This window comes from Ictidomys tridecemlineatus, unplaced genomic scaffold (genome assembly GCF_052094955.1).
Source record: "Ictidomys tridecemlineatus isolate mIctTri1 unplaced genomic scaffold, mIctTri1.hap1 Scaffold_42, whole genome shotgun sequence".
Classification (NCBI taxonomy): domain Eukaryota; kingdom Metazoa; phylum Chordata; class Mammalia; order Rodentia; family Sciuridae; genus Ictidomys; species Ictidomys tridecemlineatus.
Window position 1 is genome coordinate 174,498 of NW_027522720.1, and position 16,345 is coordinate 190,842.

Consider the following 16,345-nt stretch of genomic DNA (forward strand, 5'->3'; position numbering starts at 1 on the left):
AAGGCAAACAAAACCCCGCAGGCTTGAGGAACTGCTGGGCAACAGCAGCAAAGGCATAGGTGATGCCCAGCTTTGAAAAGGACAGGACTTATTCACAGGCCATGGAGCAAACACTATAAATCTAGTCATTAGATGGAAACAATGGCTAAAGGCAAAAACCTAGAGCTTTTCAGTTGGTGTTTCAAATAGAAACCAAATAAACTATTAAAACGGAGCAACTCCCTAGATTTGGGCTAATAAAACCAACTCAGAGGACAGAAATCAGCAAAAGGGCCTGTCTCCTTGCCACACTGATTGCTGATAAAATAGCAAGCTCATCTTAAGAAAAACAACATCCTCCAAGTGGAAACAAACGTACAAAGGAAGACAAAGCACACACAAGCATTTCAAAGGATATGATCAAATGCAAAATAAAAAAATAGAAACAACTCATAAAAGAGAAATTTGGCTTTGGAAACTCTCCACGAGGAACATCTCTGACTCTGTTCTTGGAATCCTATCCCTACCACTGACTAGGCAACACCATCACATATTCCCCAGAGCAGCAATGAGTAAAAGAAGGAGTGAATAACAATTACATAAGAATTTTCTTTTAAATGAAATGAAATGAAACTGAAAAGAATGATTAGAAAGAAATCAGGAGTCTCACAGTCAGAATCTCATACTCAACAAAGCCCTTGGGCTAGAGACATAGCTCAGGAGTAAAGAGCATCGTACACAAGGTCCTAGGTTTCAACCCTAGCAATAAAAAAGCAAAAGAAAAACCAAGCCCTTGTACCCAAGCAGTGGTTCTACCAGGAAGTCCCTTTATTCAGCTACAGGCAAACCATGTAGGAAGCCCAGGAAAGGATCTGCTCCAGGGTCTCTAAGTGCTGACGGATTAGCTGTCCTCCCAGTCTCTTCATTTCCCTTCTAATCCTCTGCAGACGACTGAGAAATTGCTGGACTTGGTGAATGCTTTTGTAACCCTTCCCTTTCAGAAGCTGCTCTCAAGATGGGGAATTTCCAAATGGCTAAACTGGCTATCACAATACCATATCCAGGGAGGGAGTGAAAGGTTTTAGTTCTGGAAGTGCTCCGCCATTTGCCAAGGAAGTCACTGGTCCAGAAGCAGTCCTAGAAACATATTTGCACTCACTTCACTAGTAGCTGTTAATTTTGATACAGGTTCTTGCTAAATTGCTGAGGCTAGCCTCAAACTTTGTAATCCTCCAGCCTCAGCCTCCAAGTCACAGGGATTACAGGTAAACACCACTGCACCCAGAGAAAACATGCATCTCTTAAACGCCTCATGTGTGCAGGTTTCTATTTAGGCAGTTTCTATGGATTTGTTTTCACACCAGAAATTATTTCTTAGAAAATGCTTCTTGCTGAAGGGGCTGGGGTTATGGCTCAGTGGTAGAGCACTTGTCTCACATGTGCAAGGCCCTGGGTATTCGATGCTCACCACCACATAGAAAGAAAGAAAGAAAGAGAGAAAGAGAGAGAAAAAGAGAGGAGAGAAAGAGAGAGAAAGGAAGAAAGAAAGAGAGAAAGACAGAGAGAAAGAGAGAGAGAAAGAGAGAAAGAGAGAAAGAAAGAGAGAAAGAAAGAAAGAAAGAAAGAAAGAAAGAAAGAAAGAAAGAAAGAAAGAAAGAAAGAAAGAAAGAAAGAAAGAAAGAAAGGTATTGTGTTCAACTACCAAAAAATATTTTAAAAAAAGAAAGAAAAAAAATGTTTCTTGCTGAAGTCCATTTTCTAAACAGTCTGTTGTATACTTTCTGGAGATGACTGGCAAATTCCTACCTTCCCTTGTGTAAACCTCCTTATTTATTTATTTATTATTTTTACTCATGCTAGGGATTGAACCCAGGGCCTTGGGCATTTGAGGCAAGCACTCTGCCAAGTGAGCTATATCCCCAGCCCCACAATCCTCCTTTCTGTATGTTTGTTTCATCCCTGTTCCTCAACTTGGGATGCCTTGTGATCTGCTCTAATCAACAGAAAGCAGCAGAAGTGACACTGTGTTAGTTCTGGCTTAGGACTTAATAAGCATGGCAACTTCCGTGTTTATCCTCTTAAAGCCCGGTCAGTCCCCAGTCACTGATGCCTGCAATTCCAGTTGCAGCCACATAAGTGTGAAGTCATCTTGGTCTTTCCAACCTTGGTTGAGGTCTCAAATGAATGCAGCTTCTGAGTGATTCCATAGGACATCACACAGTGAAGAAACCACCACCACCCCCAGCTGAATCTAGTCAGCCAAGAAAAATATAGAAATCATAAATTGTTGCTATTTTAAGGCATTAAACTCAGGGATGGTTTGTTATGCAGCAATATGTAAGTGAAATAGTCATAAAACTGAAAGCATTGTGTTAAACTTCAGGGAAAAGTAATAATAAATAAAAGAAAAGCTGATAATAAGGAACACAACTCCAGAGGCCAGCAGTCAATGGTATGAAAATCAAGGTGTCAGCATGACACCTCTGGAGGCTCTACTGGAGAATCTTATCTTTACCTCTTCCAGCTTCTAGTATCTGCCAGCACTTTTTGGCTTATAGCTATGTTAATCAGATTTCATTTGCTGAACAAAAACCTAACCAGAACAACTTACAGGAGAAAACATTTATTTTTGGCTTATGGTTTCAAAGTTTTAGTCCACAGTCAACTCAATTGCTCTGAGCCCAAGGTGAGGAAGAGTATTATGGCAGAGAGGTGTAGCAGAAGGACACTGCTCAGCTGATGGCAGCCAGAAAGCAGGGAGAGAGCAGGAGCCAGGGACAGAATACATAATCCCTATGGGCACACCTCTAGTGACCCACCCTCTCCAACTTTACCTGCCTTTAGCTACCACCTAGTAACCCATTCAAATGATTAATCCATTGATTAGCTCACAACTCTCATAATCTGATCATTTTACCTCTGAACATTCCAGGATCACGAGCTTTTGGGGAACACCTCATATCCAAACCATAAGAAGTCGCATTGTTTCAATCTCTGCCTCTGCAATCATGCCATTTTTTTCCTCTTCTCTCTCTGAAGACTCCCTCTACCTCATGTCTATAAGTGATTACATTAGGGCCCATCCAAATTATACAAAAGAGTCACCTGCTATGGCTTGGATATAGTTTTAAAATATTACCCTCCAAAGGTTCACGTGTTGGAGATTTGGTCCCAATGTGGCAAGGTGGGAGCTGAGAGACACTATTTAAGAGGTGGGGGCTCTAATGGAAGGTCCTAAGGATATTAATATTAAGTAGCTGCTCCCAGAATTCATAAAACCCTGAACTCTCCCGAGAGTTGTTATAAGAGCAAGCCCAATCTCTAGACCCCTAATCACTCTCTGGCTTCCTGTTTGGTGATGTGATCTCTGGCTCCCACACATGTTCCCTACCATTTCATGCTGTCCACGATTAAGCCCTCATCAGAAGCGGAACCAACTGGGCCACCTGAACTTGGACTTTCAGCCTCCCAAATATTAGTCTGCCTTAGGTATTTCTTTGTAGTAACAAAAAAAAAAATAGACTAATACATCACCCTATCTCAAGGCCCTTAAGTTAGTTACATTAACAAACACCCCACTCCATCTATTCCATACAAGGTAACGTTTACAGGTTCCAGGAATTAAGACTTGGTCTCTTTAGGGGCCATTACTCTGCCTGTCACAACTGCTCAGACAAGAGTTAAGCACAAGAATGAACATACTAGTTTAGTCCAAGGCTATTGTTTTCTAAAGCTTTAAAGCAATAGACTACTTTACTCAAATATAATCCCAATAGTTAAAAACAAAAATGAAATAATAAAAAAATAAAAATAAAAAATAAAACTCTTTAAAAAAATGAAGAGAGGATTCTGGGAAGATAGCTAAGTAAGAAACACCAGGAACTTGTTTCCTCAGACAACAAATGCACTGGCAGAATGTATCAAATGTAAGTATTTTGAAACTCTGGAGTCAACCTTAAGATTTGGAGAGTAGTAAATTTTGGCCAATTTCAGTTCACAGCATTGTAGCACCTGCCTATGCACCAGTCTCACGACAGGTAACTACAGATCTTCTCTGGGAGAGCCTGCACAAATTTATAGGACAAGAAGAACTCTGTCCAAAAATTGAGGATCTACATACTGATTACTGACAGATACAACTCTGATTTTAGAGACACAAACCCATGGGCAGGCAGCCATTGTTGTAATCCTCCCCCAAGTTCCTCCTCCTCTGATTGAAGAAAAATCTAGGAGATTTAATGAGCCAGAGACCTTTTTCTTTCTTTTATTAACCTACCCATTCATTTTTTCTACCCATTCATTTTTTACTTCTTACCCTATTGAAAGTCAGACATTTTTAAAAAAGCAACTACATATACAAGGAAATTTAGAAAGTCACCACACACATCCAATAAAAGGTGCAGGTTGAAAAAGAACTGAAAAGAACTTAAACTTATACTTCAGGCTAATCTCCAGCACAGCAACAATAAAAAAAAAAATCAACACATTCTGGAGAAGAGACAGAATCTGATTTCTAGAGCTACATTATTAGATTTAAATGTCCAGATTTAAAAAAAAAAGAAAAATCCCAAGAAACAGGAGAGTGTGGCCCATTCAAAGGAAAACAACATCATCACAACAGAAACTTTCCCTGAGAAAGACCATATAGATGGTGGGTTTGCTAGAAAAACCTTAAAACAACTGACTTAAAGATACTCAAAGAAGGGCTGGAACTGTAGCTCACAGGCAGACTACTTGCCTAGCATGTGTGAGGCACTGGCTTCGATCCTAAGCACCACATAAAAATAAATAAAGGCATTCTATCCATCTACAACTACAAAAAAAATTTTTAAAAGATGCTCAAAGAATCAGTTTATCCTGCTAAGCGAATTAAGCCAATCCTCAAAAAATCAAAGGCTAAATCTACTCTCTGATAAGTGGATGCTGATCCATATGGGGGTATGTAAAAAATGGAGAAACTTTGGGTAAAGAGAAGGGAAGGGAGGGTGGGAAGGAAATATGGGGGTGGGAAAGATGGTAGAATGGGATGGACTTTATTATCCTAGGGACATGTGACAATACATCATGTATATATATGTATATATATGATGTGAAAATATATATATATATATATAACATATATATGATGTGATAATATATCATGTACAATCAAAAAACTGAAAGTTGTGCTGCAATTGTGTACAATGCATTCTATACAATCAAAATGCATTCTGCTGTCATATATACCTAATGAAAATAAATAAATTTAAAAAAATCTTAAAAGGACTGGGAATGTGGCTCGAAAAATAAAAAGATGCTCCAAGAATTAAAGGAAGACATGAGCAAAGACAAGAAAATGATACACTAACAAAATGGAAATATTAACTAAGTTATAGTAACCAAAATGAAAAATACATTACAGGGATTCAAAGACATATTTGAATAGGAGGAAGAAAGATCAATGAAACTGAAGTTATGACAATTGAAAGTATTAAGTCTGAGAAGCAAAAAGAAAAAAGATTCTTTATGTTGATCTTCAAAATTAAAAAAAAAATACTGATGCACAAAAGTTCAAAATCTGGGTATCTTACTCAATACTGTTCTAACAAACAAAACCATCCAAGTAAACAAATGGATGTCCCCAGTCTTCAACTTTTACTTCTCATCCAGCTACAGTGTATCATCCATGCAGCCGTCACAATTATTATACTAAACAAAGCTAATCCTGTTATACCTGTGCTTTGAAATACTTTCTTTGCTCTCAGCTGGCTAACAAGGTCCTCTGTTCACCTCGGGCTGTCCCTCCTTGCATTGTGCACACCTCATCCCCAGGCTTTTACACAGAAGCGGTCACCCCCACCTTCACTCTCTCCCAGGCAAACATTTCCTGGCCTTCTTCTCTGCCATTATCTACTTCTTTCTCTGGGTGTTTTCCTTGATGCCCCAGACCATTCCCACGTGCTCTAACATACATTCCCACATGCTCTCATGGCAACACTTAAATCCTTCCTTGAAGACCTTCATTCATACATTTGACAAATACTGAGCTTCTGCTCTGTCAGACCCGGCCCTTGGTGCTTGAGATACAACAGGGAATAAGACAAAGAACTCCTCCCCATGGAGCTGATGACATTCTAGTAAGAGGAAGCAGACTAGAAATTAACGTCAAAATAATAGCAAAGAAGTAGAATATTTGGTGATTGCTCATCATCATATCCCAGGAACCTAGGACAATGCCTCGCTCCTAGCCAGTGCTCAAAAAATACTTACTGAATGAATAAATACAGCAGTGTGAAAAGATGCTATGTGAATGTGAAGTATTGTCTACTGCCTATGAAAACCTCTTCTCAGAGTCTGGTCTAAGCTTTCAGAGGCCTAAAGCATGTTGTGTTAGTCATACCAGGCCATTCACTACTTAGACTTGGTTTTATAGTTGGCAAAAGTCATAATTTTACCAGTAATTTTCAGATCAAATGAGTTAAGCACTGAAGTCTCGAAAGTCCCAACTTGGCATACTGTGCATCTTCCTCAAACTCAAAACACAAAATTAAAAGAAAGCCAGTTCCTTATATGGTTTGGACACCAGAATGCTGGCTTCGTGCTACATATAAAAGGTTAATACTGGAAAAGTCAATAACTACCATGAACAAGGACCCTGTCATATCACTGTCAAGGCCTAATCCTACCTAAGTTATCACCTGCTGAAGTAAATTAAAGTCAAGAAAGTAAACATTTAATGAATATTCACTTGCCTTTGGTCCAAGAAAGTCTTAGAAATAAGCTTTCCTTTAATTAAAAATAAAAATAACCCAGAAAGCTGAAATAAGATCTGAGGAACACTCAACACAGGTCAGCCAGTCAGCATAAGTAAGAGTTGGCAGTGCCCAGGTGAAACTGCTCCAGGATGTGACTGTAACACCATTCTGTTCATGCAAAAATTTGGAAAACAGATTTTCTGGGCAGAACTGGGGCCTAACATCTCCACTACCAAGTTCAAAGCCAAAAAATAAACCTGGTACAAAGGTACCCGTGGTTCTGAAAATAGCTCACTATCTTTAAAGACAGCAAATACATCAAGCCTTGGGACTGAGACACGCACCAATCCATCAACCAACTGACAAGCCAGTATTATGTACTATGCTAAGTGCTCTGAAGCATAGTCACACATATAAGAAAGACATAATTCTAAGCCTTAAGGAACTTTAAATCAAGTTTAAAAAATAAGACAGAAATGAATGGAAAAACAAAAAAAAATGCAAACCAGATTGAAAGGCTGGCATTCTAAGAGCCAGAGAAGTGGTAGATTGTTGCTCTGGAGGCCAAATCAATTGGTGAGAGCCCAAAGAGGGACTCTCAGCAAGGCTGGTTTCACAAGGAGTGGGACTCACCAGGATGTTTGCAGACTGAGAAAAGCAGAGAAGAGCCCTACACTGTTCTAGGTGCCCTTCAGTCTTGAAGGACAGATGGGAATCACCTCTCCCTGGGCCATACGAGGCTGAAGGAAGAAGAGGAGAATGTGTGGAGAAGGAAGAGACTGACACACTGCTAAGGCAGAGATGTGTAAAGCAGCCATGGTGGGGAAGGCTACAGCAAAAGGCTCTGGTGTAGAGCAGGCCAGACTGTGGAGACCTCAAACTCCAAACTAATGAATTATTTCCAATTACTGGTAAGACACTTGATGATGTGGCCCAGAAGTATCACAATGAACTGTGTTTGGGTCTTCCCTAAACAGTTTCATGTAAGTCTACACTGTCCACACAAAAGAAGTAGAGCAAATTTTTTTTAATGTGTTAAAAGTTGAAAAACCAACATATTTTCATAGATATTTAAATAAAGTCATATCACTGTGACTAAGTTTTAGATCATGCAGTAAATCATACATATCTGAATAAGAGCTATAACTACTGAAAGATCCATTTTAAACAGCACTAAAAAATGACTTCTGAAAGGCAAATCTAATCCTCCTACACCTACTCCATCACTTCACCCTCCCCCACAAACCTGACTAGGGTCTTTATTTTCCTTTAAGCATTACAGGTTTCTTTATGTACCTGGAAGGAAGAGCTGTTAGTCATCAGTCTGGATGGTGTGGGTTAATAGGGTCTTTGTTCAGAAAATTTAATTATAGGTTTGAACCTTGGATGAATGCAAAAGGAAAACACTGGAGGGGACTCGCAGCTAATCTGCCAACTAAGTGGACCCATGCGACTTCAGGAGCGTCCCTGGGTGCATTGTAGAGGCAGTTTCTTCCTTGTTGTCTGTAGCATGTCCTGCCCTAGTTTACTCCTAATTTGCTTCTCTGGCCTGATCTCTGACTGTCCTACAACAACCATTTCTGACAAAGGGCTCTGCAACCAAAGGCCCAAAGATGCTAAACCATAATTTTGGCAGTTTTATAACCTTTAGAGTTTTATATACCCTTCTGCCTCAATGCAGGCAGCACAACTAAGACTGTGCTCCTGTGCACTGGCTCCAGGCAACCTCAGAGCTTTCCCACCTTTGACCCCAAAGGCTTTGCAGAGGAAACAAAAGTTTAAAACCTGGCTTTAACATACCTCTACATTCACCAAATACTTTGACTCTGGCAAGTGATTATCTGAGGAAAGCTGCTGAACCAAGGGTATTTGGGGCTGCATTTTATACTTTGTTATCCTAGAGATACCAGTATTTAAAAAATATGAACTAGAAACAAAATAAAATGCAATAACTGTTAAAAGACTAGAGTTTGAAAGTTTTGTGAGCAAGAAAGGAGAAAACTGATTAATAAAAAACCTGCTTTTTACTTCCACAGGAAATCTAAAATTGACGCCAGTATTACAAAAGGATAAAAGTGCTGACCAAAAAATGTCAGTGAAATCAACACAAAATGCATAAAGAGAACCTCCCAAAGTAGTGGAGCTCTGAATGCCTGGAAATCTCGTTTCCTCCTAAAGCTCAGTTAAGTGATGATAAAATTCCTAGTTTAAAAAAAAAGTAAGGGAAACTGTTTTAAGCAAACTAAAATAATCAAATTAACATGTCCAAACATTCAGATTCCTAAAGAAAAGTAATATGTGAATATAATGCATAGGAATTGTTAGGGCTACAATTAATTGAAAGGTGAATAGGTTATTCTGGAAACAAGAACTCTGGTTTCTCTTTATTTCCATCATTCTTTCATTCACTGACTAATATGTATGGCATTCTGAAGGATTAAAAAAAAATTGAATCAAGCATTCAATACCCTCAAGTGCTGGGGAAGTCAAAAATCAAAATCTTAAAACAACTAATCCAAAGCTCTCCTGTTTTGAAACCTCCCTTAAACATTAAAAGGCATTTCCAGTTCAAAATGCAAAGGTAATGATTCCCACTGAGCAATGATTATTTGGATAGAGACATGTGGTAAACATTTCCTAGGGAAATGAAAAAAGGTCAAAGGTAAAAGACAACTGAGAAGAGCTGCAACATCTCGGCAAGTTACAAATTTAAGGGGTAAGGGACACACACAACCTCCATCCATTAGAAGCTGAGATTTAAAAGAAAAGCTGAGGCTTCTCTGGGGTGAATATCATGACATCTGTTCTCTTCTCATAATAGCAACTAAGTTGATTTAAGAAAATATTCTCTCTCTCTTTTCTAGAGCTGTTGGTTCATAATTACATGATTTTTCTTGAGCTTTGGTTTCCTTAAGATGTGTTTATTCTGCACATCTGCTCTCCCCATACCTGATTACACAAAGGTATCATAAAGAGCAAACCAACAGGTATAAAGAGACCAGCCCTCAAAACAGATCAAAGCAAACAGCCCATGGAGTCCTTTGGAAATCTTGGCTGGCAGCTCTTGTAAATAAAAGTGCTTCTAAAGCAGAAAGCATTAAACTAACGTATTTATATAGGGCGTGACTGACAGGTCAGTTATTAACTTCATAAAAACACAGGCAATGTTAACTAGCAAGAATGTTTGTTCTAGCTGTTCTATCTGAAGGAAAATGAAATCCAAGATAGAATGGCTTGTTCTCTGTTTCTTTTAAGTATTTATTTTAGAACCGTGCAGTATAAAAAATGTTTTTTTAAGTCAGTGAACTTAAGCTATTTTGCTTACTGTTCTGGAATTTAAGTATGTTGTTATAATTCTTTAGAAAACAAATGTTACATTTACTAAAGTCAAATTCCAATGGTGCACCATGATCTTTTCAAGCCCTCAACAATTTTTTACTCTTCTGAGTTACTAAAACTAAAGAAATTTACATTAATTCATCTTTCTTCCAGTATCTAACGTGTATCAAATCAGGGAATCAAAGTGCAGGCAGACTTCCTCCCAGTGCTCTGGATGCAAGCATGTGTTCCTTGAACTGCTTATGGCAACAGACCTAAAATCTGCCAAAAGGATAAAAGAATGAAGGGTCTGTATTTTATTAATATTATTTTGAGGGCTTATTTTTATCTATACATTCTATCATGTGTTATCACTTATTGCAATATTACAAGGCAGATATTTTATTTTAAAAATTCTCTCAGAAAATAATGTCAGCTGCAGGTAAATATACAGTCAGGAAATCCTGTAGAAGAACTCAAGTCCATTTCTGCAAGCAATAACTTTTATCTTGAAACTTACTTAACATGGTTAGCGCCCACACCCATCCCAGTGGGTACTGACAAAAAAAAAAAAAGAAAATGTCAGCTAACTTAAAAAAATGTTTCTCCAATTTGAAAAGTGACTTCTCTAGTAGTTGTTTTGAGCAACTATATAGCAAGGAAGTATACAAAACTTCTATTTACCCAGTCTATGCTCTTATTCATTTATATGATGATTTTTTTAAAGTAACAAGGAAAAGGTAGAAGGAAAAGTTAGAAGGAAAAACAAGGTTTTGCTTTTTAGAATCAATCAACAAATACTTTTAAGATTGGAGTTACATAAATTTGGCATTTCCTAGCCAAATAAATGCTTATGAAGTGGACTGGTGTTTATGTGCATGTTTGTTTATGTGTGTTTAATATTCTCAAGCCTCAGAGTTTTTCCATGTAAACAAAAGTTTTGTTAAATGCCTCTTGAATTAAATTTAAAAGGCTATCTGTTATCAAAATGTTTCGCTCATAGTAAAGGCTGTCATCATATGAGCTGCACACTAAACACAAGAGCAAACCCCAAATCCCAGAAAAACTATCCGTGCTCATCAGTACATTTAATGCAGCACAATCCTGATTCCTCCAGAGTTCCTACAAACAACAGTCCTTCAGAACACAGAATTCTTATGAAATAAATACTCAATCTTAGAACATGCCCTGGCCTCCTCCACTACCCACACATCCCCGCCCCTCCTGCAGGACTATATTTTCAAACTAGAATATTTGTTTTGACACACTTCTGCTTGCTTAATTCTCTGGCAAAGGATTTCTTGTGCACTCCTAGCCAGTAATGAACTTTTTGCCAGAAAATATGCAACTCTTAGCATGACAAGAATAAGGGGGTAAAAAACCCTTCCATAGAGACTTCCAGAATTGAAGATAAAAACAGGTACACTGGATGAAGAGAACCCTTTCCCCTAACATTATAACTTCCTCTTGTTTTCCCTGCTTCACACCACTGTGAGGAGGAAAACCTTCATTTGGCAGTTTCACATATCTTCTCTACACTATTTAAAGCAAGGAGAAACTATTACTCCAATCTTGCTTTCTAATTAAAGAACTACTTATCCAAATGAAAAATGTAGGTTAGCTAATCCTACTCAGGGAGTAAATCTCCAAAACAATTTCTTAATAACAGTTTATCGAGAAAATTAAAATCCATTGAAGTCATTTAATCCAGTGGAATACTTACTTCTCTTTCATTATTTCTCCAGTTACATTTAAGGAACCCAACACTCAAAAACTTAACAATGCAAGATGGCTCCACCTTTCCCACTGAATTCAGAAGGGCTGGGTGGGAATCACACTGTGCTCCTTGGCGAGCTTAGGGTGTGGGTGAAGCACCTCCTCCACGACTACCCTGAATCTTGAGAGGGCAAATCCACAGAATAGACTTCCTTCATGGGTGGATTCAGGCACTCTGTAACAAAATAAAACACAACTGATGGATCTTGAAACAGAAAAGCATATCCCAAACAATTTTAGATTATTGAAATGCTTGTGAGCTGACAGATCCTCTTCCTGCACACATCACTTACTTACTGATGTCTCCTGGCATCTATCCTCACCCCACTGGTGATCTCATTCACTCCTGGTATGGTATATCATCTCCACACAGATGACTCCTTCATCTAGCCCAGACTCCACTCACATATCTAACTGCCAAATGGATATGACCCACTCCACATGCCTCAGTATCTTAAAACATAGTTGCAAAACTGAACTTGAAATCTTCCCTCAACAATCTGTTCTTTCTAAATCTTCACCTTTACAAATGGTCCCAGAAACTATCCAAGCCAAAACTCCACTATCTTTCCTCTTCCCTGGTCCCCTCATTTTCCATCAAGTCCTATCAAATCTACTATTATACTCTCTCTTGTAATCAATATCCCTCTCCATCCTCCTTGCCTGCCTCAATTTTCCCCAAAGCACAACTTTCTTTTCTCACCACTTGGTCCATCCAGTTTTCCAAAATGGGTTCTTTAAAACACAGTTCTTTGCAAAATATCCCACAAGAAGAATTCCATGACTCAATATTTTAAATGAGTACTCACATTAAAGTGCTCAAGAAAGCCTGGGTTGAAGATACACATTCACACCAACCCATCTATGCCACACCTGTTCTCCTGGCTCACTTTCTTCCCACAGTTTTTTCTTCATCTAGCTAATCTCTACTCATCTTTCAAGCTCAGACCCTGACTCTTATAGGAAGCCTGTCTGAGAGATACCATTTATCTCCATTTCAAGCTTTTAAATTTCTTCTTGCCATCTCTATACCATACTATGGTCATGTACTTTGGAACATATCTGCTCTGCTGGATTCTGAGATGCTTAAGAGCAAAGATTTTCCACTTATGTGTCTTTTAATGCTTAGCACATTGTTGGTACACAGGAGTACGTCAATAAACCTACATGAGCAAATGAATGCTAACATGCATTTGCTCATGCCAACTCCTAACTTACTCAATCAAACAAAAGCCCTACAGGTAGTTTCCCAATTCTGTACATGAAGCAACTAAAGGAGAAAAAAATGGATAAGTTTCATTATTCCTCTAATATGACACTTTTTTTTTATCTCCTGCAGGGTATACATGAGTAATTCTACTCAACTTCTCAGGAAAGAGGACATGATTAAACCACTGGAAAACTGCTTGGCAAAACTCTTGTTACTTTTAGAAATACTGTATATTATTGAACAAAAAAAAACTTTAATGTAATGGAAAAATAACTGGGTTAGGAGTCACATTTGAATTCAAACACCAGCTCTGCTTCACACTAGGTATGAGGCATGTAGCAAATTAATCATCTAAACTCCAAGTGTGTCATCTAGAATGAGGACAATAATACTTTCCATATTGAACATTCCTATTAGGAATACATAAGATAAGTATAAGAAAGCCCTCTGCAGGCTTTGTTATAAAGTTGGATACACCAATGCTGTTTCCACCTTAAACAATATAATGGAATGATGTTTACCTCCCCATCTAGCAATATTTATGATTGATTACTATATATTTTTATTTTTACTTCCCTTGATGATAACTAGTCCAAATAACTGGAAAAGTTTTTAAATCTGCATACTGAAAGTTAAGAAACTTTCTACTAAATTGAACCAATCAAAGCACATCTGCTTTGAGGCTTGGAGTATAAACTGGGAAATAAGAAAAACCATTGAGTATTTAATAAAAAGCTCGACAACAGTCTTAAAAATTTCAACAAAATCATGACCAGTACAACTGGCTAGACTATCTACACTGCAGAGACTGTCCACACTCTTCTGTCACTAATGGAATCTTATATAATATAGTCAATGCTCCCAGCCCTACAAACTATGAACAGCTCAGTAGATAAATCTCAATAAACCTCCACATCAAACAGACTGGAAGAAATCAAAAGACCACTGAGCTAAGCCAGACCAGGCTGATATTTTGGTTTATTGGTTAACTGTTATGCTTGGAAAGACATAAAGCTTAATTGCAAGGCTTGAGGTGTATGTAAAAAATGCCTGACTTAAGTAGAAATACTGATCAGAGCATCTGTCACTAGCTAAAATACGTGGAGATCTTTACCCGGGATATTTTTTGTTATTTTTATTTTAAATAAATGAAAATAGCCAGTTACACAGTGACTAAACATGAATCATTGTTTCAGCTTTTTGAGAATGCTAGGAAATACCAGGTGTAAATGAGGGAGTAACATTGCCGTTAATCCAGGGCATGTGAAAGTTAAAAGGGGAAAGAATCTGGTTTAGTTTATGGCTTCTTGTGGTATTAACTGAAAGGGTAAAGTTTCTAAGCTGGAAGGCTTGAATTAAAATGCAAAAGATTAGGTATTATTGAGTTCCTCTGTTACACCCAGCTTCCTGAGATAGTTAAGACTACACCCTACTAGCCATTTAGCCTAGGGCCCTGTGCAGTTTGTCACAGGGCCCGAACCAATCAGTTTGAATGTGTACCCCGCTTAGGAATGACCAATCACCCCTGCCCGAGCTGTTCCCGCCAATGGATTTGCCAATCACGTCTCAGAGTTGTTGTTCAATTTCCCCGCGCCTCATGATGATTTGTTCTGATGTATGCAAAGCCCACCGCCCTCTCCAAAAAGTGTACTTAAGCTCTGCTTGACCTTTGCTCTGGGCTCTCGGCTGCTCTCCCTCCTTTAGTGAGCACAGAGCCCCAGTGCGCTGGAATGGATCCCCAATAAATCCCCTTTTGTCAATTGCATGGAGTAAGTCTCTTGTGTGGTCTCTCCCTCCAATGATCCGCCGGACCCCCTTTACATTAACCATAGGTTTCTCACAAATTTTTTTTAAAGAGAGAGTGAGAGAGGAGAGAGAGAGAGAGAGAGAGAATTTTTTTTAATATTTATTTTTTAGTTCTCGGCAGACACAACATCTTTGTGTGTATGTGGTGCTGAGGATCCAACCTGGGCCACATGCATGCCAGGAGAGCGCGCTACCTCTTGAGCCACATCCCCAGCCCTCTGACAAATACTAATGAATACAACACTTTGAAACACTATATGGAAAAGTGAAATCCGGTGGTATAATCTGGATCTCTTAAACATTTTCTACTGAGTAACTCCAGTTGGCTGAATAAGCAACAAAAGCTAACATTTTTTAAAAGGCCCTAGGAGAAAGTTCTCCTAGTAAAGGTCTTATGAAAAGCTGAAAATGAGGTCCTCATCACTGCCTTCCTCTAATTTCCACCACTACCAAAGCTACCCAACTATACTCAAGCAGCATAGTGCATTAGGACATGCAAAGACTTAAAATGCAATCCCTCCCCTTTAGAACCTTGTGTTCACTTGAGAGTACATAACTAATTTACAAGAAAGAGACAGTACACAGCCTCTGGGGTGGTACAGGAGAGTCCTATGGAACAACAACAACAACAACAAAAAATGCTGAGATGACAATTAAAACAATGGGCACTAAAGGAGAGTTTCCTATATACTAAGCACCAGCCTTAGGCCCTCTACACCAGCCTTAGGCCCTCTTAGCTTTATCACATTTGCTCCTCACAATTCCAGAGGCAGACTCTATTGTCATTCACATTTTATAAGGATGCTGAGACAAAGAAATGGAGGCTCAGGGGACTAAGTCACTTACACCAGAAATCAAATGTAGACATGCCTATTTCTATATTCATCTTCTTTGCCTGCTCCTAGGGCAGAGCCTGAAGAAGGCAGTATGGACTAATACAGAGCTGAAGCCCCAGAGTCTGCTCTCCAGAAAACCAGTTTTAGGAAGACCATTGGGCTGAACCCAAGGATGGAAATCAGCATAGCTTAAGAAGAAGGGAGAGGCAGGCATTTAGGAGCAGAAAAACCATGAACAAAAGCACTCAAAGTAAAAGCTTAACATTCAAAGGAACAATAGGGAGATTAGCTTGATTAGTGTGTGGGTATATGTTTGGAATGGGAGAAGGTAGTTGGCAGGCTTTAATAAATATTTGTAAGTTTGAATAATGCGAGATAAGGTGAAAAGGGCCTTGAAAGCAAAGCTGAAGAAAATGCAATTAACCAACAAATAACTTGAGCAAATGTTCAGCCTCCCTAGTAATAAAAGCAATGTAAATTGAAACACCAAGGTCTTTTCCTTCTCACATTCCCTGAAATTTGCATTAAAAAAAAACTTATTTCTGGGGCTAGGGTTGTGGCTCAATGGTAGAGTGCTCTCCTAGCATGCATGAGGCACTGGTTCGATCCTCAGTACCACATAAATGTGAAACAAAAATACTGTGTCCACCTAAAACTAAAAAATAAATATTTTTTAAAAATGCTTA

The 16,345-nt window shown here is 38.6% G+C and overlaps 1 protein-coding gene across 2 annotated transcripts in view; it reads right to left on the bottom strand.

Moving 5' to 3' along the window:
- The window catches only part of LOC144373518 (tRNA (32-2'-O)-methyltransferase regulator THADA-like), a 73,807-nt gene that overhangs the window by 30,012 nt on the left and 27,450 nt on the right, over positions 1 to 16,345 (bottom strand). For both annotated transcript variants that reach the window (XM_078036565.1, XM_078036564.1), the window contains exon 4: positions 11,755 to 11,982. In XM_078036565.1, coding sequence (XP_077892691.1) covers positions 11,755 to 11,765 — 11 coding nt within the window. In that variant the 5' untranslated portion in view covers positions 11,766 to 11,982. The remainder of the gene's footprint in view (positions 1 to 11,754; positions 11,983 to 16,345) is intronic.